This window comes from Typopeltis vanoorti, chromosome 1 (genome assembly GCF_054136105.1).
Source record: "Typopeltis vanoorti isolate ZY-2024b chromosome 1, IOZ_Tvanoo_1.0, whole genome shotgun sequence".
NCBI classification, from domain to species: domain Eukaryota; kingdom Metazoa; phylum Arthropoda; class Arachnida; order Uropygi; family Thelyphonidae; genus Typopeltis; species Typopeltis vanoorti.
This window is the reverse complement of record NC_143549.1, coordinates 173270730-173296833: the sequence shown is the minus strand read 5'-3', so window position 1 is coordinate 173296833 and position 26104 is coordinate 173270730. Positions and strand designations below refer to the sequence as shown.

The following is a 26104-nucleotide window of genomic DNA, read 5'->3' as shown; positions in this document are numbered from 1 at the left end:
CTCGCCTCGCTCTTCTGCTCTTTCTCATGACCTCTTACTTGCTGAGATTTATTCTCTGCAGTCATTAATCTCCTTTTCAGCAATAGCTTCTTGAGATGACTCATTCCAAACCATTTAAACACAGTCCATCACTCTCATGCAGTTTCATTCACCTCTTCAAACTTGTCCCATACACTTTAACTAACTGCATACCTTCTTCTCACACTCTACTTTTTAAATAACATGCTATTCATCATCATTGCTCTTTATCTCAACTCATTATTGTCATATCTAGGAAACACACTGACTACCTTTCCTACCATACTGTTATCTTTTATTCTCCTTGGCGACCTCCTGATATCCATTCTCACATTCTACTTGTTTCCAACCAAATCATTTTATTCCTATTACCACCACCAACTCTTTTGCTCACTTACTTTTAATATATCCACAAGCTCAATTACTGTGGTCATGCTACCTCCAGAAAACAAACCTTGTAAACCCTACTCATTCATTACACACCTTTGGTAACTGAATCTACATATAATGCCAGTCACAAATCATTCATTACCTCTTTCATATGGCCATCTTTTATTACATTATTCTTTACTTTTCCATGCATATCTATGTTTCTCTTCATTTCACTCTGCTTATGCTTCATCTCTTGTCTCTTCCTCTTCAACTCTGCTTTCAATCTTGAATCACTTTCTCACATATATTATTCACACCCGCTATCTCACCATTAGTTTTCCTTACTACTCCAAGTTCCCTACTCTGATTCAAAGAAGTTCATCACCATGTCACACTTCCAGCATACTCACACTCACTCATCTCTTTTATTCAGCCTCTCCACATAAACTTTTTCAACATCCCCCCCACACACATATTACACTCATGGTACCATACTGTTCTAAAAATATCCATGTCACTTTTATTATCTGACTTTCACCTATATAAACTATCATTGCCATTTTCTCTCAGTGCACTGAATATGATACAGAGAACTTAAAATAATTCCACTCTAAAAAAATCAAACAAATAAGCACTCTTTTAATCTCTACCAGACTCTGTAGTCATTAATCTGGCCATCCCATTCCAGCATACCAATCATTATTATACGGCAACAACAGGTCTAAAACTATACAGCATCATCCCACAATAAATATCAAATTAATTTTTCATGCAGTTTTTATAACTGTTGTCTTCTTATAAGCAAATTTCATAGGCAAATCATAGCCTATTCTTGGAAAAGTAAATTAAGTTGTAAGAGAAAGAGATCCTGTAGATACCTGTATTATCAAAATGAGTTTTTGGTGAGTAGGTTTGGTGAGTAACAATAGCTAATTTTTTATATGGCCTGGATTTGGAGAGTATCTTTTAAGAGTTCATGCTAATTTTTTGTAATTTACTAAATGAATGAGATGAAAACTGATTTTTTTTTTTTGAGTGGGGGGGGGTCTAGAAGGTCATAGCATTTGTTGATTTTGTAGAGGGAGAACTATTATTATTATTATTATTATTATGGGTATCTTCGTGGAGTCAGTAGACTCATCGCGGGAGACCCAAACTAGCAAAACAATATCTGTCATGTCTCTTCTTGAATTCATTTACAGACGAAGAACTCACAACTAAGTCAGGCAATGAATTCCACTCATTCACCACCCTCCAGGCAAAAAACCTTGTTCTCACACCCTTGTTAACCACACTCTTCTTTAATTTCCAGAGATGACCTCTTGTTCTTCCATCACTATCACACAGCTGAAACATTTCCCCTGCATCAATCCTATAAAAACCTTTCAGTAATTTAAATGTTTCTATCATATCCCCTCTTCTCTGCTATCAACCAACCTCTGCAATCCACAAGCTCTCAATCTATCAATGTAGGGAGCATTCTTTACATCACTCACCAATTTAGTCACTCTTTTCTGAACCCTCTCCACAGCCTCCTCATCTCCAAGGAATCCAGGTGATTAGACCTGAGCACAGTAATCCAAATGTAGAAGTATCAATGCTTTATAAAGGTGAATAATAACCTCTTTATCTCTGGATGTCAGTGTATTCCTCAACAACCAAGTAATCCTATGTATGATCTTGGACACCTTAGCAATGTGTTCCTGAACTCTGCTAAGAAGGTATCATAGATTTGATTGAGCTCAACAGTAAGAAAGTATGATCAGAATAAATGGCTACATCCCTAATAAATAACATTTTGATAATGTCATATTGTTGGAACACACAGTTGTTAATGTTGACTGGATATACTCACCACTGTGTTTTGTATTCCAATTGGTTGTGAGTTTCAGGCTGGTGCTACATGCTAGAAAATTAAATAAGATGTTCTCATACAGAACATTATCAACAAGATATAAACATTACACTTAGTATTCAGTTTAAATAAAGTTTCTTTGTCAAGAAGGAGTAGAAAAAACTTCCTTTAGTCCTATAAATTAAATTAAAGATACCAAGAAATTATATACTTGGATTAATCCTTTATCCAAGTATAAGCAAATAAGTTTGTGCCTGAACTATATTCAGGACTAGGGCAACTCATATAAAGAGGCTAACACTTGCCTTAGTATCCCATAACGCAAAGCACATCTCCTTGCAGACATGAAGGTGCTATGCATTATGGGAAGGGTCACTACCCAGACGGGTTTCAACCTTTATTGAGGTTTACAAAGGTCCTCTGGGTCTGGCTGCCACTGATGAAACCTCAATAAAGGTCAAAACTGGTCTGGGTAGTGAACCTTCCCATAATTCATAGCATTATACATGTCTACAAGGAGATGTGCTTTGCATTACAGGATACTAAGGTAATTGATGTGAATCAGCCTCTTGATAGGAGTTGCCCCAGTCCTGAAAATAGTTCAGGTGCAAACTTGTTTGCTTATATTTGGATAGAAGATTAAACCAAATATATAATTTCTTGGTATCTTTAATTTAATTTATAGTATAACCAAGTGGAAAAACTTCCAATTACTTTAGTCCTTTTTTTTTTTTTTTTTGGAAATTGACAGGCAGGCCAGTCTTCTTCTTCTTCATCATTTGCTTGCCAAGTTCATTTCTGATGACTTGTAGATTTATGACCTATGTATTGATGTCATCATCATCATAATACGTATCAAGGATTTAGGCCTAGCATGGCCTGTTCAGGCCTTAGAAGTCATCGTTAAATCGTTTAAGAGGACATCCTGGTTTTCTTTTTCCTAATGGCTTGTACTTTATGTAGAACTTTATGTATTGATGTAGAACAGTCAATTTCCAGCATCTCATTTTCCTAACATTAACTCATGTTATTTTGTGAGATAATGTTAGGAAATGAGATGCTGGAAATTGACTGCCAGTATCATTGACAGGGTGTAGCATAGAGGCAGCCTGCCTCACGGCGCTGCATAATTAAGGGCACTCATTCAGCCATATTGCGGTAGGCACCATATTAGGGCAACAAGATATTTTATCTGTTGTAGATGCAATAGATTTATTTGAAGAATTAAAAATTCTTTCAAAAATAATAAAAGAGAAAAGTGGTCCTCACAAAATTTTATCATATATACATATATATAACTTTCATCTGTATTTCATCTGTAGAGGCGTGAACAGATGGCATCAATGGCAATATCATATTAAAAATGAGGATATTAGGAAAGAACTTGACATTGTCAGCATCCAGGAATGCATTAGCAGAGCTAATCTCAGATGGTATGGTCACTTAAATAGAATGGGAGAGGAAAGATTAGCAAAACAAGTGTTCTCTGCCAGGTTGGCAGGAAAACAACCCAGAGGAAGACCAAGATATAGGTGGATTGATATGGTACAAAGTGCCTTAGACGATAGAAATATAAGATCTGATAATGTTGGAGTCTTGACAAGTAACAAACTGATTTGGAGGAAAATTGTAGATAGGAAGTTAGTAATGATGTAATTTTTTCATGTAGTACTGTCATATCCTGTACACCCCTTGAGAGTACATGGCAGGAATTTGATGATGATGATGATGATGATATAACTAAAATCTTGTAGAAATTTATCCCAATGTAACCACCACTGCCCTAAGGATATTGTTAGCAATTTTCGTTAGTGTAGCAAGTGCAGAAAGAAGTTTTTCCAAGCTTAAACTGATTAAAAATTATTTGCAAACAGCAATGACCCAAGAAAGATTGGTTGGTCTAGACTATATCGATAGAGGCGGACATAGCTTATAATTTAAATTTAGAAGAGCTTAAAAAAGTTTTATTGTGTGGTATCCCTGTGGAGCAAACATTTAATTAATAATATTATGTAATTGTTTTGCATTAATGTTTCTCTTGCAATAAAAACAAAATAACAATTGGAGATTTTCTTATATTTTTGTCTTATAATCCATCATGGGCGATATTTAATTGTTTGCTTCAGGACATGATCTAATCTGGTGTAATAAATTTAATTTAATCCTTTATCCAAGTGTGAGCAAACAAAGTTTGTGCCTGAAAGTATCTTCAGGACTGGGGTAAGGTAGTACAACACCAGGCAACTCGTTGAAAAAGTGGAGCAAGCTAACATCACTCCTATCTCAGTATCTCCCATAATGCAAAACACATCTCTTTGTGGATATGTATAATGTTATGCATTAAGGGAAGGGCCACTACCCAGACTAGTTTCGACCTTTATTGAGGTCTCTTCAGTGGGAGCCAGGCCCAAGTGGAGATACCAGGCAGAAGCATTAGCAAGGTCATCTCTACCTACGGGAGTTGCCAAACGATGTGCCACCTTTTTATTAAATTACTCTGGATTTAGAGAAAGATGTTGAAAGTTTATTTTTCACTTGGTTAGACTATAATAAATTTAGTTTAATCCTTTATCCAAATGTGAGCAAACAAAGTTTGCGCCTGATCTATATGATATTTTCTCTCTATTTTTCCTGGGGAAACATGGCTTTGTGAAGGGTTGGTCATGTCTTAGTAATTCACTAACATTTTATAATAGCGTAACAGCTGAGTTGGATAAAGGAAATGATTACATGATGTTTCTGCTGGATTATGCAAAGGCATTTTACAGAATACCACATGGAACTCTGTTATGCAAATTAGAACAAATGGGGGATGGATATGATACTAGTTATGGAGGGACAGAATCAAGGCAAAAGTAGTATATGGAGGGACAGAATCAAAGCAAAAACAGGTGACTAGTGGTGTACTACAAGGTTCAGTGCTAGAACCCCTACTGTTCTAATTTGTACATAAATGATACAGGAAATAACTTGAGAGGAAATATTCAGTTTTTTTGTTGATGATGCAAAATTAGGTAGAGTAATAGTTAATCAAGGCAATGGAGAACTTGCAGGATGATTTAAATAGGCTGTCAGTATGGGGCAAAAGATAATGGGAATGAGATTAATCTGGAGAATTATATATTTGGTTTAATCCTCTATACAAGTGTAAGCAAACAAAGTTTGTGCCTGAAGTATTTTCAGGACTGGGGTAACTCGTGCAAAGGTGGTATAACTTCTCATCACTTGCCTTAGTATCCCATTATGCAAAGCACATGGAGACGTGCTTGTGATCTGTTAGCTTACACATGGAGATGTGCTTTGCATTATGGGATACTAACGCAAGAGATGAGAAATTATACCACCTTTGTCATGAGTTGTCCCAGTCCTGAAAAGACTTCAGGTGCAAACTGTGTTTGCTTACACTTGGATAAAGGATTAAACCAAATATATAATTGGTAGCATAGCCAAGTGAAAAAGCTTCCATCAACTAATCTGGAGAAATATCAAGTTATGCATTTTGGAATAAATACATTACAAGCTGTGTAACATATCAATGGAACTGTGAGACAAATGATCTTGAGAGCATATGGTGTGAGGTAGAGGTGGGCAAGACAGGATATTTAGTGGGGTGTTGCTACAGACCCAGGAGCACAGAGGATGGGGACAAGGAGATGTTTAGACAGCTAAGTTTGGCAAGTGCAAGAAGAATGATTGTTATGGGAGATTTTAACTACAGTAGTATAAATTGGAAAGAGGAAGATGCATATAGCAATAGTGGAATGGAATTTCTAGAATTCTTGAGGGACAAATGTCTTAGGCAACATGTAACAGAGGGAACAAGAGGTTCAAGAGTTTTAGATTTGGTTATAGCATCAGAAGAGTTGATAATAACTGAGATGACATCTCTCCCACCAGTTGGAGAGAGTGACCATATGGTTTTGACTTGGAAAATGAATAGACATGCAGGAGTATCAAAGAGACGGGAACTTATGTGGAATTATAATGCAGGTGATTATAATAGTCTTAGACATCAACTTCGGGAAGTTTCATGGAGGGAGGAATTGGAAGGCCGGGATATCGTTAGTGCATGGAAAATTGTGAAAGAATGTTTGTTTGCAGCAATGGTAAGTTGTATACCACGAGTGAAGAAGAGGACACAATTTGGAGTAAAGTGGATGACAAACAATATTAAACAGGAATTGCATGTGAAAAAGAGGCTATGGAAGAGATATAAGGAGACAGGTGAAGAGTCGATGCGTGAAGAATATAAGACATAGGCCAGAAGAGTGACTAGTGTGGTAAGGAAAGCGAAACTGGAATATGAGAGGAGATTGGCCCTAAGATCCAAAGAAAATCCTACAGAATTTTTTAGCTATGTGGCCAGTAGGAGGAGAAATGACTGTGGAAGAATGATATTGTGAGATAAAAATGGGAATAGGGTGACTGATGCAGAGGACATAGTGGAATTGTTCAATGACCACTTTATTAGAGTATTTCATCCTGGAGGAGTCAGTTTTAATGCTAGAGGGATAGGGCAGGTTCAAGGTTTAGAGGTACAGGAGGAGAGTGTGTTTCAGATACTGAGAACTCTGGATGTCAATAAAGCTTTTGGACTGGATGGTATTTCATCACGAGTTTTGAGGGAATGTGCTAGGGAACTGACAGTGCCTTTAACCTGGCTTTTCAATGAAAGTCTGGCTTAGGCAAAGGTGCCCAGGGAATGGAAAGAAGGTGAGATAGTGCCATTGCATAAGGGTGGTAACAGACTGGAAGTGTCTAATTATAGGCCAGTTTGCGTGTCATCAGTAGTTGTTAAGATCTTGGAGAAAGTAGCGAGAGACCGTATACAACATTGGGCAGATGAGGGTAATGTTATCTGTGAGAGTCAACATGGATTTGTGAAAGGGCGCTCTTGTTTTAGCAATATGCTAGCCTTTTATAATAAAGTTACAAGAACATTAGATGAGGGAAAGGCATATATTGCAATTTTCTTAGACTTAGAAAAGGCATTTGACAGGGTTCCACATGATAAGCTGATATTTAAGTTGCAACACATGGATCTGGATGTCAGATTGGTCAACTGGATTCAGGATTGGCTGTCTGATTGGTACCAGAGAGTTGTGTATGGTCGAGCAGTTTCAAGGAGACAGAAGGTTACAAGTGGGGTCCCACAGGGCTCAGTACTAGGACCTATATTGTTTAACCTTTATATCAATGACATTGCCAGTGGATTGCAAGGGGATATTCAGTTGTTTGCAGATGATGTGAAGCTGGGAAGGATTATTAGTAATAGTGCAGATGTGGTAGCCCTGCAAGAGGATTTGAATAAGCTAGATATATAGGTAAATGAATGGGGGTTTCAGTTTAATGCAGCAAAATATTAGGTCTTGAGGTTTGGGAAAAATCGATGGGATGCTGCATACTCTATGGGAGGAGTTATACTGGAGGAAGTTGGGGAGACAAGAGATCTGGGGTTGATGATTGATAGAAACCTGAAGTTTAGGGGACACATTGCAAAGGTAGTGAAGGTAACACAGAGGATTGCTGCAATTATGAGAAGGACACTGACCTGCAGAGATAAGAGGGTTATCATTCCGTTGTATAAGTCTCTGATCAGACCACACTTGGATTATTGTTCTCAGATTTGGTCCCCAGGATTTGAAGAGGATAAATTAACTGTGGAAAAGATACAAAGACGGATGACAAAGATGGTCTCAGGACTGTACAAGGATAGTTATGAGAATCGGCTGAGGGAATGTGGACTGCAGAGTTTGGCAGATAGAAGGAGAGGTGATATGATTGAGACTTTTAAACTGTTGAGAGGTGGTTACAGGGTTGACATTGGGGAGTTCTTTCACTTGGTTGAACGGGAAGGAGTGATGACAAGAGGCCATCCCTGGGAGTTAAGAAAGGAAACTGTGAGCAAGAGGGTGAGGAGTGGTTTCTTTGCATGGAGGGTGGTTGAGCCGTGGAATGCATTGCCTGATAGAGTGGTGAGGGCGAGAACGGTCAATGAGTTTAAGGAGTGGTATGATAGACTTTGTGTATCTTACGGGGAACCTCCCCTCGAAGGGTACAAAGACAGATGACAAAGATGGTCAAAGATGACCATCTTTGTCATATGTCTTTGTACCCTTTCTACAATTTATTCCCTTCAAATTCTAGGGACCAAATCTGAGAACAATAGTCTAAGTGTGGTCTGATCAGAGACTTCTACAACGGAATGATAACCCTCTTATCTCTGCAGATCAGTGTCCTTCTCATAATTGCAGCAATCCTCTGTGTTACCATCACCACCTTTGCAATATGTCCTCTAAATTTCAGGTTTCTATCAATCATCAACCCCAGATCTTTTATCACCCCTACTTCCTCCAGTATAACTCCTCCCATAGAGTATGCAGCATCCCATCGATGTTTCCCAAACCTCAAGACCTTAAATTTTGCTGCATTAAACTGACACCCCCATTCATTTGTCCATCTATGTAGCTTATTCAAATCCTGTTACAGGACTACCACATCTGCACTATTACTAATAATCCTTCCCAGCTTTGCATCATCCGCAAACAACTGAATATTCCCTTGCAATCCACTGGCAATGTCATTGATATGGGTCCTAGTACTGAGCCCTGTGGGACCACACTTGTAACCCTCTGCTTCCTTGAAACTTCTCCACCATACACAACTCTCTGATACCTATCAGGCAGCCAATCCTGAATCCAGTTGACCAAATCTGACATCCAGATTTCGTCAACTGGAAGGCATTTGACTGGGTGCCCCATGTGCTGCAACTTAAATATCAGCTTATCATGTGGCACCCTGTCAAATGCCTTCGCTAAGTCTATGAAAATTGCAGTATATGCCTTTCCCTCATCTAATGTTCTTGTAACTTTATTATAAAAGGCTAGCATATTGCTAAAACAAGAGTGCCCTTTCACAAATCCATGTTGACTCTCACAGATAACGTTACCCTCATCTGCCCAATGCCGTATATGGTCCCTCAGTACTTTCTCCACAATCTTAACAACTACTAATGACACGCAAACTGGCCTATAATTAGACACTTCCAGTCTGTTACCACCCTTATGCAATGGCACTATCTCACCTTCTTTCTATTTCCTGGGCACCTTTCCTGCAGCCAGACTTTCATTGAAAAGCCAGGTTAAAGGCACTGTCAGTTCCCTAGCATATTCTCTCAAAACTCGTGGTGAAATACCATGCAGTCCTAAAGCTTTATTGAGTACTAAGTATCTGAAACACACTCTCCTCCTGTACCTCTAAATCTCAAACCTGCCCTATCCCTCTAGCATTAAAACTGACTCCTCCAGAATGAAATACTCCAATAAAGTGTTCATTGAACAATTCCACTATGTCCTCTGCATCAGTCAATCTATTCCCATTTTTATCCCACAATATCATTCTTCCACAGACATTTCTCCTCTTACTGGCCACATATCTAAAAAATTCCCTAGGATTTTCTTTGGATCTTAGGGCCAATCTCCTCTCATATTCCAGTTTCACTTTCCTTACCACACTAGTCACTCTTCTGACCTGTGTCTTATATTCTTTATGCATCTTCTCTTCACCTGTCTCTTTATATCTCTTCCATAGCCTCTTTTTCACATGCAATTCCTGTTTAATATTGTTTGTCATCCACTTTACTCCAAATTGTGTCCTCTTCTTCACTCGTGGTATACAACTTACCATTGCTGCTAACAAATATTCTTTCACAATTTTCCACGCACTAATGATATCCCGTCTTTCCAATTACTCCCTCCATGAAACTTACCGAAGTTGATGTCTAAGACTATTATAATCACCTGCTTTATAATTCCATATAAGTTCCCATTGATACTCCTGCATGTCTATTCATTTTCCAAGTCAAAACCATATGGTCACTCTCTCCAACTGGTGGGAGAGATGTCATCTCCGTTATTATCAACTCTTCTGATGCTATAACCAAATCCAAAACTCTTGAACCTCTTGTTCCCTCTGTTACATGCTGCCTAAGACTGTCCCTCAAGAATTCTAGAAATTCCATTCCCCTATTGCTACATGTATCTTGCTCTCTCCAATTTATACTGTGTTAGTGGTAGACAGAGAGTTAAAGTTTAAAGGACATATTACTAAGGTTGCTAAAGTAGCTCATAAGATTACTTGGCTATTGAAGAATACACCAACAAGCAGAGATAAGGACATTGTTATTCTACTTTATAAGGCACTGTTACATCCTCATCTAGATTACTGTACTCAGGTTAGGTCTCCTGGATTTTTTGGGAATGAGGAAATGGTGGAGAAGATTCAGATGCAAGTGACCAAGATGGTGGGTGGTCTGTTCAATGTTCTCTATGAGAATAGACTAAGAGTGTGTGGATTGCAGGAGAACGAGAGTGGATATAATAATAATAACATAACACCTTCAGGGAGTCCAAAGACTCATCGGGAGAGGGCACCTGCTCTACAACTCCCCGTCTTGTCTCCACCTCTCTGACTAACTGCAACTACCTTCATCATCTATACCAGTGCCATCTGCCACTGCTACCACCACCATTTTAAGAGACTATCACAAACATCCATGCCCATGGCAGAATTTGAACCCGCAGCCTTTTGGCTGGAGACCAGGCCAGCATATGACAGAGACATTTAAGTTGCTTAAAAGGTTTTACAGGATTGATGCTGGGAACATGTTTCACACTTGGCTAGAGGGGCTAGAACAAGAACTCATTGGAGAAAGTTTAATAAAGATGTGGTTAGTAGGGGTTTGAGGACTAGATTTTTCACTTTGAGAGTTGTGAATGAGAATGGGTTGCCAGAGACAGTTGTGAGTTCAAGGAGAGGTATGATAGATTATGTGGATAGTTTGGGTCTCCTGTGATGAGTCTTTGGATTTCATGGAGGTGCCCATACAATAATAATAATATTAAAATTGGCTCACTTTGGCAAGTCAAGATCTAATGGTATCCATATGGGTGAACATAAAAAAATATAGTTAAAATCCACACTGCTGTTGCTCAAGTACATATTATTGAATCAGATTATCACATTCAATGGAAGAAAGCTTAATTATTAAATAGAGGAAGATTTAAATCTCAAAGGCTGTTGCTGGAATTGCCACATTTCTCAATTTAAGTGAATAATGACTGCCTCAAACTGCCCAAAATCTTGTAAACAGTTATTGTGACACTATCAGCTGAATGCACAATTAGAAACTAGCACGATATTTTCTATTGTTTTTCTTCCTCTTTGTGTATCTGTATTCGCATACATTCCTTACCTTTATGCCTATAAAGATGCCTTAGAGGCTAAGGTGAAATACCAGTGTATTAATTAAGTAAATATAATTTAATTATTATTCCAGATGCCTGTTTTATCCATCAGTAATAGTATGGATTAAATAACACTGTTACTGTTATTAAATTTACAAAACATGTTTCATAACATATACTATCTTGAAAAATAATAATCACACAATGGAAAAATATTAGACTTCAAAGAGAATAGCAACACCAGCCAAGATCCATTTGATACCCTTATCTCTGGCAGGTAGTGGAAAGGTCCAAATGTAAGTATTTCCTCTTTGCTTTGTTCTATACGCTGGACATTCATACAAAGGACGAGAATCCTTTTTATCTGCTGGTACACCTCGAACATAAATCACTGGTAAGGGTGAATAAAGTTCCATCAGTAAAGAATCAATGATTGAACTGCTCTGGATATCCCAACAAGCTCCCTATAAATCATAATATCCACTATCGTTAACTTGAATATGAAAAAACAGATTTGTTTTCTAAATTATATAGGTTATAAAATGTTCATATACATCATGATTCTTGTTATAATTTTTTATATTCATGATTGTTTTTTCTTTGTATCAGCAAGTGTGTGTGTGTGTGTGAAATTTATTATTATTAATATTAATATTATTGCCACTATGTGATAGCTCCAAGGAGTCCAAGAACTCATAGCAAGATGGATCACAATCCACCACTTTTTATGCTGCTTAATCCTCTATCTGCAAGCTACCACAAAATAATAGTATTTTTCTCTATTAATTCTCTGGCTGATTTGCCTGTATGCAAAATGAAAAGAGTAGCGTGTTTGAAAAAAAACACGCTACTGTTTTTTATACTTGTTCTGTTAGTACAATTTTAAGTCTATGTAATTTTTTATATACTTCTTTGATTGTGATACCTGAGGATGTTCATGTAACGAAACTAGTAAACTAGTAGTATCTTTTTTAAATATATCTTGTCATCTTTTCTCTCGGTAATAGTCATTAAACCTTTTTTTATAATATTCCAACCGAGTAAAAATGAATTTTGGAAAAAAAAAAAAAAAAAAAATATATATATATATATATATAGATAGATAGATAGATTCCTCTCATGCGGATGAGAATCAAACTTGAGACCGTATTCTTTTCCAGCTGAAGGGCACACTGTTTTGTTGTTCTTCAAACTGTGCAACGGAGGTAAATTTAATGTGAGATTGTGGTATGTGGTATATTCAGTAGTGAGCTATGGAAATTTTAACGAAGGGCTTGCATCGTCGAGAGAAAAAAAAAAAAACGTATTTCACACAAAATTTTTTATTAATACAGCTTGTGTATAAATTCCAATCACAAAGTATGAGAGGACAATCAACCTCTAATGGCTATCATTTTTAAACAAATATTTCATGATCTAAACATGAAATATTTGCACAATCAACTGTGTTAATTTATCTTACATAAGAAAAACATTTTTTAACTATCAAAATATAATAAGAATGAAATCTTTTATAAAACATTTGGTTGGCTACTGATTTTACCATACGATTGGCCACCAGAAGGGACAAGGATAAAGATAGCGCATGCGCTTATTTTATTTTCAAACTTGGGGCATTCGTTATAGAGGAGTTGAAACAATAATTCCAAATAATCTATACGATGCTGAATAGACTAATTTTTGTTAGGTTACTGTATGAATTTTTCGCTTAATATGTTTCAAAAAAAATTTTTTTTTGAAAAAATAAAAAAGTAAACAAGAAGAACAAGGGGCTCACAAATTTGAAAAAATTTAACAAAGGGCTCTGGCGAGCCCCTTATAGCTCACCACTGGGTATATTATATATCTGTACTTTTAAATAATTCATTGTATTGTATAATGGCACTCAGCACTGTTTAAGAGATTTAATATGAAACATTTGGTGTGAGATGTTGGCATATGTGAGATGTATTCATTAGTGAAGGAGGAAAATGATAACACTGAAAGACTGTGCCAAGAAAAAGTGTTTTAAAAGAGTCTGTCAGAAGAGAATGAAAGACTGTTATGTTATAAGAAAGTTTTAATACTGGTGAAAATGATAGTAACGAAGGATGCAGAAAAAGGGAATACTAGAGAGAAAGAAATAAGGCAAATGTAGGAGTGAACAGTGATGAAAGAAATAAAAATAATGAGAAAGTGTGTTAGAAAAATAATCATATTTATCAAAGCAGTCACAGATGAGAAGAACAGTGAACTACAAGCAGTGAGAGAATATCCTTACATGAACTTGTGCAACTGGATAAATGTCTGGTCAGTTGTATGGCAGAGAGGAAAAAAAGATGAAGCATGAAGGAGAAGTGGATATGCAAGTGCTACTGGAAGAAGGAAGAAGAAAAAAAAAACAAGCATGAGAAATTAAAGATTGTAGGTCTGTTGTTGCTGTATGACAGTAGGGAAATAAGAAAGTGGACTGAAATTGCAAACCAGTAACACAATAAATTGATTAAAAGGACTGGTATTCAGTTTGTTTATGAAAGGAAAAGATGAATGAATAAATGGATGTATATATGTATATACAGGGTGTTCGGGATAAATTTGACAGTTTCGTAAGGAAAAAGAAAATCTTCTTTGTATCTATTAAATTTAATGAATTGACAAAAAAACATTACAGGCAGAGTTAATTACAATACTATCAACAAGATTTACTCAAAATAACCACCATTAGCATCGATCACAGCTTCAATTCTGCTTCGGAACCTCGAACAAGCTGATGCTACAGTCTCCCTGGGAAGGGCCGCAAAAACTGTTTTAATTTTATCCATTAACTGGGCTTTTGTATTACTGGAAGTGCGATTGGTGTCTTTTTCAACTGCGCCCCATACAAAATAATCCATGGGGTTAAGGTCTGGGGAGTTTGGAGGCCAAACATTTGGACTGGTGAAGTCGTAGAAATTTTCAGACAACCATTTTTGACTTTTCCCAGAGGTGTGGCAAGGGGCCGAATCCTGCTGCCATACATACGGCCTACCATTGGCTACCCTTGTTATCCAGGGCTTGACTACAGTTAGCAACTCCACGAACAAAGCCCGAATTCCAATGCCAGGGTTCTTCAACACCTGTTCCTGCAGATTTGCGAGGAATTCTGCTGTACGAATGCAATCAGATCGTCTGCTAGGGATCTTTCTTCTTGCTACATCCTCGTAGTCACCATTGCAAGTCTCTAGTTCATGCCTGATTGTTTTTACTGTATTCATGGAGCATTGGGCAGCAGTCGTAATATCTTTATTTTGATGGCGGGCACGAATCATCATGATACAAGTTATTCTCTTCCATGATTCAGGTGGGTTCCAGCTATCCATCCTTTCTGACATCTTGTATATGAATGAAGAAGGGTCCAAACTTTTAAATGAAGAGAAGTGTGTGTTAATACATGTAACTTACGGAAAAATATAATTAATTATAAATATGTAAAATTTATCCCGAACACCCTGTATATATAAATGCCTAGGATTTCTTATAGATGCCTAGGAGGATCTATAAGAAATTTCTTAATTGTTCTTTTATGATATCCATTTTGTTCAAAAATATGTGAGAGGTGATTAATTTCTTTTTGAAGCTCATCTCACATATTTTTGAACAAAATGGATATCATAAAAGAACAATTAAGAAATTTCTTATAGATCCTCCTGGGCACCACAATACAGAAACTACCAATTTTAAAAGTAATATCTCAATCCCATACATCAGTTCAGTCTCCCAAAAATTGTCAAAAGTCCTTCAAAAGTACAACATCAGGATGTTATTCACCACTCTTCCAAAAATCAGAACTCTTATAAGCCATTCTAAACCTAAGCATCATAATTTAAAATATCCTGGTTTATATAAACTATGGTGTGACTGTAATGTTCCTTATTATGGTCAAAGTAATAAATCTGTTGAACTTCGCATGGAGGAGCATAAAAGAGACATCTCCTATAAAAGATCAAATGCTAAGGCCTTATCCAGCCATGTTCTCTTCTCTAACAATCCTCATGATAATTTTCAAGGTCATTCAGTTTTCTGGGATAGATATGAAAACATTTTCCGTTGCAAGGATGAATTTGAAAGAAAGATAGTGGAATCCAGGGAGATCGTCCTTAATCCTGAGCATTTGAACAGTAATTTGAGCTATAACATCCCTGAGAGCCATACTGCTGTTGTTCAATACTGGCGTTCTCGAGAGTCTACTACCACGCATACAATAAACAATGGCACGTAAATAGAACAACTGGAATTTTAATACAACAGTTGTTATTTTTAATTATCTAATACAATTAACCTGTGCTTCTTGGTTTTCTTAATATCTTCAGTCTTTTATTATTGTTTCTTCTACCTACAAAGATACCTGATGAAGGCCATAATAAGCCGAAACTAGTTGTACATTAAAGTTTTCCAACTTATTGTCGGTTTGTTAGTAATTAAATATCTTTTAAATATATATATATATATATATGTAGAAAGTTTTTTACCTTGGGTATATACTATGTTAAAGATACCAAGCAATTTTATAAGCTAGGTTTTAATCCTTTTTCCCAAGTAAGCAAACAGACCAGTAAGTCAAGTTTGTGCCTGCATGTAGTGCAAGTCTGAGGCACTAGTATTTTCCCCCAATGCAAAGCACATCCCCTTGTGGAGATGTATGATATAATGCATTAAAGGCAAGGGCCACTACCCAGACCGGTTTCGACCTTTATTGAGGTCTCATCAGTGGGAGCCAGACCTAAAAATGCCAAAGTTGAAGTAATGCAGAGCTTATAAATTTTACCTAAACAAGTTCCAACAAGGTGCTTTGACCTTATTAAATAAAAATCTCAGGATGAGAGTAAGATGTAGAAAGTTTTTTACCTTGGGTATATACTATGTTAAAGATACCAAGCAATTTTATAAGCTAGGTTTTAATCCTTTTTCCTAAGTAAGCAAACAGACTACGTGCAGGTGCAAACTTGACTTACTTGTCTGTTTGCTTACTTGGGAAAAAGGATTAAAACCTAGCTTATAAAATTGCTTGGTATATATTATTATTATTATTATTAATGCTGAGTACAAAGCATATCTCTGCAAGGGGATGTGCTTTGTATTGGGGGAAAATACTAAGTATAGTGATTGGAGCTTACTCCACCTTTACCACGAGTTGCCTCAGGCTTGCACTACGTGCAGGCGCAAACTTGACTTAGTTGTCTGTTGCTTACTTGGGAAAAAGGATTAAAACCTAGCTTATAAAATTGCTTGGTATATATATATATATATATATATATATATATATATATGTTATTATTATTATTAAGAGAGACCTCCAGGGAGTCAGGAACTCATCAAAGGAGGCCATAGTATACACACACCAGCTGTCCTACCTGTTCTTGAATTCATTCATGCTTCTTGCACACACACACACACATATCAAATAGCAATCGTTCTACTCATGCACCACTCATTCATCTAGCTCTCATTCTCTTCTTGCCAGTATTCCAACTTCCAAGTATACCCTTGTGTCCTTTCCTTGCCCTCCATAAAATGAAAAATTTCATCTACTGAAATTCTGTATAATCCTTTCAGAAGTTTGTAAGTCTCAATCATATCATCCCTCTTTCTTCTCTCTGCTAGTGTCTGCAGTCTACAAATTCTCAATCTGTCTTCATAATCAGTATTCTATAATCCTGATATCATTTTTGAAACTCTCCTCTCCACTGTATCAGAATCACCATGGAAACTAAGAGAGCAGAATGACTTTCTTATCTTTATATGTCAAAGTTCATTTCAGCATCGCAGTTATTCTCTGAGTTGTATTCTTTGCTATATGATCTTTGAATTTCAACATTCTATGTGGTGAAACTTCAAGATCCCTAGCCTGATATGAATGATGACATGGACCTTGATTAATATAGAAAGTGCATGTGAGAATCAAAGTGAACAGAACAAACTATATACAGTAGTTAGTTGCTGCTATAGATCAAAAGTGCAAAAGAAGTTTTAGAAGAAATGTGTTAGCCATCAGATCATTTAGTGCAAGGTGAGTAATCATTATCGGAAATTTTAACTGTGGTGATACAACTGGTAGGAGGAAAGTACACATAGAGAAGAAACTGGGTAGGAGGAAAGAACATATGCAAGAGAAAGGAAATAGAATTTGTGTAACTATTGAGGGATAATTACCATAAACAGCAAATGATGGAGAGGAAGCAGGATTTCAGAGTGTTAGATCTGGTGATTAGTGTCAGAGTATTCACTTATAACCAATGGAGCTCCCCCAGCTGAGGAGAGTTATTATGGAGTCAGCCTGGGAAATAGATAGATAAAAGTCTGTGGCGTTTTTAGGTAAGAAGGAGATGCATACCTGAACCTGCAGATTTGGAAAGAGGTTTGGAACAGTACCAGGTATCAGAAACTGAAAGAGAAAAAATATGAGAGAAGTAGTACTGGACTGCATTCCCAGAGGTAGAAGAATAAAATCACGCACAAGTTAAATACGAAGGTGGTCTGAAAAGTTCTTGGCCCAACAATGAAAAAATGAATTTATAATTTCAAAATTATTTTTATTTTTCAACATAATCTCTCTTAAGACTATTACATTTATTCCAGCAATGCTCCAGCGCCATTATCCCATCCCTGTAGTGGTTCTCAATAAGATCTGAAAAATACTCCTCTACAGCTGCAATCACCTCTTGCTTCGAAGAAAAAAACGCTGACCAGCAAGGAAGCTTTTTAGTTTTGGGAAGAGATAGAAGTCAGAAGGAGCCAAATCTGGGGAATAGGGTGGATGTTCCAACAATTCATAGTTCAGATCCCTTAATTTTCCCATTGCCAAAACACCTTTGTGGGTAGGTGCATTGTCCTGATGAAAGATGATATTTTTCTTCTGCAAACCGGGTCTTTTCTCACGAATTTTTTCGTCTAGTCTGGTTAAAAGATCTAAATAATAATCCCCAGTTATTGTTTTACCCTTTTTGAGATAATTAATAAACAAAATGCCTTTAGCATCCCAAATCAATGCAATGACCTTTCCTGCTGATGGAACCGACTTCTTTGGCACTGAACACCTGGCTTCTGTCCACTGTTTTGACTGCTATTTGGATTCTGGTGTGTAATGGTTAATCCAAGTCTCATCCATAGTAATAAATCGACACACAAAATCAGTTTTATTCTTGTTAAAACGTGCCAGGCACTGTTCAGAGATTTTCATGCGAGTGCGTTTTTGATCTGCTGCAAGTAAGCGTGGCACCCATCTTGCGCAAAGTTTTTTCATTTGCAATTCTTCATGCAAAATAGATCCTACACGGTCATTTGAAATGCCTATAGCCTCAGCAATTTCACGCACTTTGACTCGCCGGTCATCCAATACCATAACGTGCACTTGTTCAATGATTTCTGGTTGTTACACTTTTTGGATGTCCTTCTTCTTCAAGGCTGGTATGGCCTCATTTAAACTCAGCAGCCGATTTCTTAATTGTCGAAAACGAAGGAGAAGAGTGCCATAAACTTTTATGAACTTCAAATGAATTCCTTTTCGCATTAAACCTTCTTTTACAAAGAATTTTATAACAGCACAATACTCAATTCTATCCATTTCAAGGGATACAGACAACACTTTTGCTTCAGACAGCTGTATAAAACAAACTACTCGATATAATGACTTGCAATTTCACATGGAAGCTTATGACAGATATAACAACTTAGAAAAAAAAACATTTGCAATAGTGTTGCCACCTATGGTCAAGGCCGAGAACTTTTCAGACCATGCTTGTAGATGAGTAAGTTTATGAGGTAGGAGCTGTATATTATGAGAGATTCCTTGATTTCAAGATCCCGTGACTCCTCAAAGCGATTTGGAAATAAATAGACTTTAAGGAGAAATGTCATGAGCAGTACAGGAAAGAAGAATGGACATCACTGTAAGGAAGGCAAAATTAAGTTATGTGAGAAAATTAGCTGATCCTAAAGGATTCTTTTGCTGAAGTGAGAAAAGAAGAATGATTATGAAAGGATAGCTTGATGAATGCAGATGGCAGGAAGATGATAGCTAAAGAAATAATTGAATTAGTGACTGATCAACATGCTAAGGTGTATCATCCCAGTGGATATACAAGGCATGTTCAAAAAAAGACTGAACATTTTAAATAGCACACCAACCAGCACAGAGGGCACATTGTGGCTACTGAGCGAACCTGGCAGCAGGTTTTGACAAAAAACTGCCATTTGCCCAGTTCTGCTATGAGCATTAGTTGTCAATCGCTGAAGTGAGCACAGGCACAAGCTGTTCGTCAGATTAGTGATAAAGTGACAATGAAAGAGCTTGAAGAACAAGATGTGTGTGTGTGAAATTTTGCTTGCAAACTTGGTAAAAATTTTACAGAGACATTTCAATTGCTTAACCAAGCATACGGGGAGGACTGTATGAGCCGAACACTGTGCTATGAGTGGTTTAAGTGTTAATATTATTATTATTATTATTACCCCAAGACCTCATGGAGTCAAAGACTCATCTCGGAGGTCCTTTTATCACACACACAGGTCCTTTTATCACACACACACTCACATCCCTTCATACCGTGTCTTAAACACACTCAAACTCCTTGCAGACACCACACTCTCAGGCAAAGCATTCCAATCATTCACAACTCTGCATGAAAAAAAACCTCCCTCTCACTCCCCTACTCACACCCTCTTTATACAGTTTCCAGGGACGACCTCTGGTTCACCCCTGATCTCCCACTATTCTCTGTAGAACTTCTACACCATTGATCCTATAACAACCCCCTACCAACTTGTAGGTCTCTCTCTATCATATCTCCCCTCTTCCCTCTGTCCACCAGACTCTGCAAATTACATCTTCTCAATCTTTCCTCATACTCGACATTTAAGAGGTCAGAAACTACCGTGTCTTAAACACATACCGTGTCTTAAACACACTCAAACTCCTTGCAGACACCACACTCTCAGGCAAAGCATTCCAATCATTCACAACTCTGCACGAAAAAACCTCCCTCTCACTCCCCTACTCACACCCTCTTTATACAGTTTCCAGGGATGACCTCTGGTTCACCCCTGATCTCCCACTATTCTCTGTAGAACTTCTACACCTCTGGTTCACCCCTGATCTCCCACTATTCTCTGTAGAACTTCTACACCTCTGGTTCACCCCTGATCTCCCACTATTCTCTGTAGAACTTCTACACCATTGATCCTATAACAACCCCCTACCAACTTGTAGGTCTCTCTCTATCATATCTCCCCTCTTCCTTCTGTCCACCAGACTCTGCAAATTACATCTTCTCAATCTTTCCTCATACTCGACATTTAAGAGGTCAGAAACTACCGTAGTCAGTCTCCTTTGGATCATTTCCAACATCTCTTCATCCTTCTGAAAATCTGGTGACCAAATCTGAGCACAATAGTCCTTGTGTGGCCTAATCAAAGCCTTATACAATGGAACAAGAATCTCCCTACTTCTACACGTCAGTGTCCTCTGCATCATTCTCAGAAGCCTTTGTGTTGTCTTCACAATTTTGGCAATGTGTCCCCTAAATTTTAGATTTAGGGGACACATCGCCCACTATCACCCCCAGATTTCTTATTTCCTCTACCTCCAACAATATATTCTCACCAAGCATAAATTCTGCATCCTATCTTTGTTTTCCAAATTTTAAAACCTTACATTTTGCAACATTGAACTCACATCCCCATTTCCGTGCCCAATCACTCAATTTATTCAAGTCTTCTTGTAAGGTCACAACATCTTCACTATTCTTTATGATTCATTCCAACTTTGCATCATCTGCAAACAACTGAATATCTCCATCCAAATCTTTGCCAATATCATTAATATACAAGTTAAATAGTAATGGCCCTAAAACAGACCCCTGAGGCACTCCACTAGTGACTTTCCTTTTCCTGGATATCGCACCCCCATACACAACTTGTTCATACCTATCAGATAGCCAGTCTCCAATCCAATGCACTAATCTAATATCCAACCCCATCTACTCTAGTTTGACTGTCGACTTATCATGAGGTACTCTATCAAAAGCCTTTGCGAAATCCAAGTATATTACTGTATATCTTTCTCCTCTGTCCAAGGAAGCACTCACTTTATTGTAATAAGTAAGTAGATTACTAAAACATGAACTCCCTTTAACAAATCCATGCTGTCATCAAAGATAATACCACTGTTGTCAACCTAACTCTGGATCCTAGTTCTCACAAGCTTCTCCAACAACTTAACCACAAACACTTGACATACAGATAGGCCTATAGTTTCATGCTTGAGTTCGATCACCTCCTTTATGAAGTGGCACATTTCCCTCCTTCCACTCCTTAGGAACTTGACCAAGTGCAAGACTCGTATTAAAAATATGTCAAGGCAGGTGTGAACTCCCTGGCACATTCCTTCAGAATACGTGGTGATATATTATCAAGTCCCACAATCTTATTTACATCTAGTTTACTCAACTCCTCAAACACCTCTTGCTCACTTACAGTCAGTCTCTTCTCCCCATCATCAACTGCTCTTGATCTCTCCATGAAGTCACATTCACAAGATTATAAGATTTTTATGAACTGCTCATTAAGTATCTCTACCACACATTCTGCAACAGCTGTCTTTATACTATTTCCTCCAATCAATGTCATCCTTCCATAATCATTCTTTCTTTTGCTGGCTACATATCGAAAGAACTTCCTAGGATTCTTTTTGGCTTCATTAGCTAACTGCTGTTCATACCTCTCTTTAGCTACTCTCACCAACCAAGTTACCCTCCTTGCCTGGTCTTTGTAGAACTCATGAAAATGGTTATTTCCACTTCCATTATGCTGCCTCCACAATGCCCTTTTTCTCTGTATCGCATGCTTAATCTTTTTATTCATCCATCTCACACCTACCTTATTTAACCCTTAGAATACATTTAGACATTGCATCTACTAGATAGTTTTTGGAAATCCCCCAAGCTGCATTGATCTCTTTTCCAGCAAACTCCTCATTCCACGCTACACCCGAAAGCTGTCTCCAGAGCTCTTCATAATCACCCCCCCCCTTTTAGTTCCACATATACCCTTTTCTCGCAGGGGCCCTCGCACTGCTGGGAACCACCCAGGTAATCACCTCATGGTCACTCTCACCAATTGGTGGATGATTTGACACCTCATTTATAATTACATCATCTGATGAGATGACCAAATCCAAGATGCTTAATCCTTGTGTGCCCTCTGTTGTATACTGTCTAAGGTAGTTATCCCTCAAAAACTCAAGAAACTGATTTTTTTTTTACTTCCAGTTGCTATCTCATCATTCCAGTCTATATTGCCATAATTAAAATTACCCATAATGATCACCCTTTTCTTATTTGCTTGGCTAATTTGACTATACATTTCACTATCACCACCATCCTCATTACCTGGTCTATAACAACATCCCACCAAGTATTTGATTCCATTCACCTCTATCTCACACCATACTGCCTCAAAACCACTGGCACTATTTCCGTCTTGCATCTCTACTTTGTATGGACATAACACTTTCTCTATCATCAATAGCACTCCCCCTCCCTTTTTACCCCTTCTATCCTCACGAAACACATCATACCCTTCCATCTCTATTCCTGCCAGGATATCATCCTCTTCCAACCATGTCTCACTTATTCCGACAATCTTTGGGTGAACAGACGCAATTAGTGCAATCATTTCATCTGCCTTGTTTCTTATACTTCTAGCATTTGTATACAAACACAAAAGCTCATTTCTAGATCTACAGCTAGTTCCACTAATAAAGGATGAGTCAGTCAAAGATCAAGGTGACGTTGGTTGTTGTATTTTTTGTGTTTGTTGATTGGAAAGGCATCGTATGAATTTGTACCATGTGGTCAGATAGTAGACAAAGAGTTATAATAGGAAGTTTTAGTGCATTTGAGGGATGTTGTGCACAGGAACAGTCCTGAATTGTATGAAAACCACACCTGTATGTTACACCACAACAGTGTGCTAGCTCACGCATTGCTCCTAATTTGCAGTTATATGGCAAAACAGACATCCGTTTTGCCCCATCCATCCTATTCTCTGGACTTTGCCACAACAGACTTTTTCCTGTTTTCCAAACTTAAAATCGGAGCTTTAAAACTTAATGCATTTTCCTGAATCTCCTCCCTCATTTTCAAACCACAGAGGAGATTCAGGAAAATGTGATAAGAGAACTGCATGCCATTACAGAAAGTGTGTTCCAGGAAGCTTTCCAACAATGGAAGAAATGTTAGGAATGGTGTATCACCAGTAGAGAGGACCACTTTGAAGGTGACAGTGCTTAAAATGTAGTAAAATGAGCAATAAAGTCTTTATAGTAAAAGTTTAGTCTTTTTTTGGTTAAGTCTTGTAAGTAATAATATTATTTTTATGATGATGATTCAGAACCTCCATGGAGTCACAAGACTCATTGTGGGAGGTCCCATCCTAGAAAACACAACGTTTATCATATCTCCTTGATCTCATTCACTATTTGTGCTATCATCACCCAGGGATGGCACCTTGTCCTTGCTCCTTCTTCCTGTTCCACAAAACGAAAACACTCCCCAGTGTCAACCCTGTAACTACCTCCCAACAGTTTAAATGTCTCAATCATATCATCTCTCCTTCTTCTAGCGTATGCCCACAGATACGAGACCCTTCGACACTTCTGTGCATGTCAACAGAAGAAGAATTCATTCCGATAATAGGGTAATCATTCCATATTGTGGGATGAGTTGTTTATTATTACATGTTGGAAAATTAACTTCTCTTTTATGATCAATGTAGTTTTTAAAGTGTTAACTATTTTGCTTGTATAACAGTTGGAAAATTTTACCTATAAAGCACATGATTTGGCATTTTGGCGACCAATTCATATGTCCTTCATTTCTCCATTTCAGCATAAATCGACTATTCTTGGCAAGTCGCCAAGCAAAGCTCTTGAAAGTGTGGGCGTACTATATCTACCAAACTTTGCAGCCTACATTCTTTCAATCTGTCCTCATAATTAACATTGTAGAGTTCTGATATATTTTTTCTATCTATCTTTGCGTTTTTTCCAAGGTTAATTTTTTCAAATCCTGGAGACCAAATCCAAGCACAACAGGTCTGGGTGTGGTTTATACAATGGAATTATAACTCTTTTATCTCTCAGCATCCTTCTCAGTGTTGCAGTAATCCTCTAGGTTACCTTCACCACCTTTGCAATATATTACCTGAATTTCAGGTTTCTATCAATCATCACCCCAAGATTCCTTGCCTACCCCACTTCCTCCCAAAGAGTATGCAGCCTCCCATTGATGTCTCCCATACTTCAAGACTTTACATTTATCTGAATTAAACTGAAATCCCCATTCATTTGTTCATCTGTCCAGTTTATATTCAAATCCTTTTGAAGGGCCAGCACATTTGCACTATAACCAATAACCCTTCCGAGCTTCACATCATCTGCAAACAACTGAACATCTCTCTGCAATCCACTGACAATGTCATTGATATAGAGGTTAAAACAATACAGATCCGTATGGGACCCCACCTGTAACCTTCTGCTATCCTCATACACAACTCTCCAATACTTATCAGAGAGTCAATCCCCAATCCAATTCACTAACTGAGATCTAAAGCTATGTGCTGTAACTTAAATATCAGCTCATCATGTGGTATCCTGACAAATACCTTTGTACACCCTCTGTCCAAAAAGAAACCGAACTTTTGATAGAATATAAAACACAGGCCAATTATAATTATTCAAATAATTTATTTCAGTCTATATATACTCTCCCTCAGCTTTGATACAGCATTTAGCATGGTCAATTAATTCATTAAATGAGTTTTTTATATTGTTTTTGGGATACTGTTGAGGGTCGTGGCTACTGCAGCTTGAACGTTTTCAATGGTGTCGTATCATTTTCCTTTCATCGGTAAATAAATTTGGGGGAAGAGAAAGAAGTCACAGGGTGCGTGAATACGGTGAGTGATCCAACACACAAACTTGGTTTTTGCTCAAAAACTGTATCACAATGTTCGAATGATGAGATGGTGCATTATCGTGCAAAAGTGACCAGTGCCCGAATCACGGTATTCATGCCATACGCGACAAATTCTCACTATCAATCGCTTAAAAACTTAGAGATAAAACTCACTACTGACCATTTTGGTTAGGCGAAATGAATTCTTTGTGGATAATGCCCATGGAATCGTAGAAATAAATCAGCATTGTCTTTACTTTTGACTTCTCCAAGCAACTTTTTTTCAGCTGCCCCTCTTCTGGTGATCTCCACTCAGCACTCTGTATGAGCCTGCTTTGTTTCGGGCTCTGTATGAGCCCGAAACAATTAATGAGGTCCTTGCAGTGTTAAATTCGATACATTTTTTTGGTCGTCGGTCAATTTGTGGGGACCAAATTGCGAATTCAATTTACGAAGGCCCAAACTCTCGGTCAAAATGTTGTGCACAGTTGATTTTGGAATCCCCAGTTGATCTTCAATCAATCTCACGGACGATTTCAGGTTTTCTTTGATGCAATCATGCACTTTTTGGATATTAACTTCACTCAGTCCAGTTTTTGGACGGCTCGGCTTTTCATCATCCTCAAGTGTCTCACGATCACTTT

At 37.6% G+C, this 26104-nt stretch overlaps 1 protein-coding gene across 1 annotated transcript in view; it reads right to left on the bottom strand.

The window, feature by feature from the left end:
* Positions 1-11705: 11705 nt before the first annotated feature.
* Dhc93AB (Dynein heavy chain at 93AB) overlaps positions 11706-26104 on the bottom strand; it is a 1274973-nt gene continuing 1260574 nt past the window's right edge. Inside the window, exon 64 of the mRNA XM_090403805.1 lies at positions 11706-11954. Within this exon, the coding sequence (XP_090259931.1) occupies positions 11706-11954 (249 nt within the window). The remainder of the gene's footprint in view (positions 11955-26104) is intronic.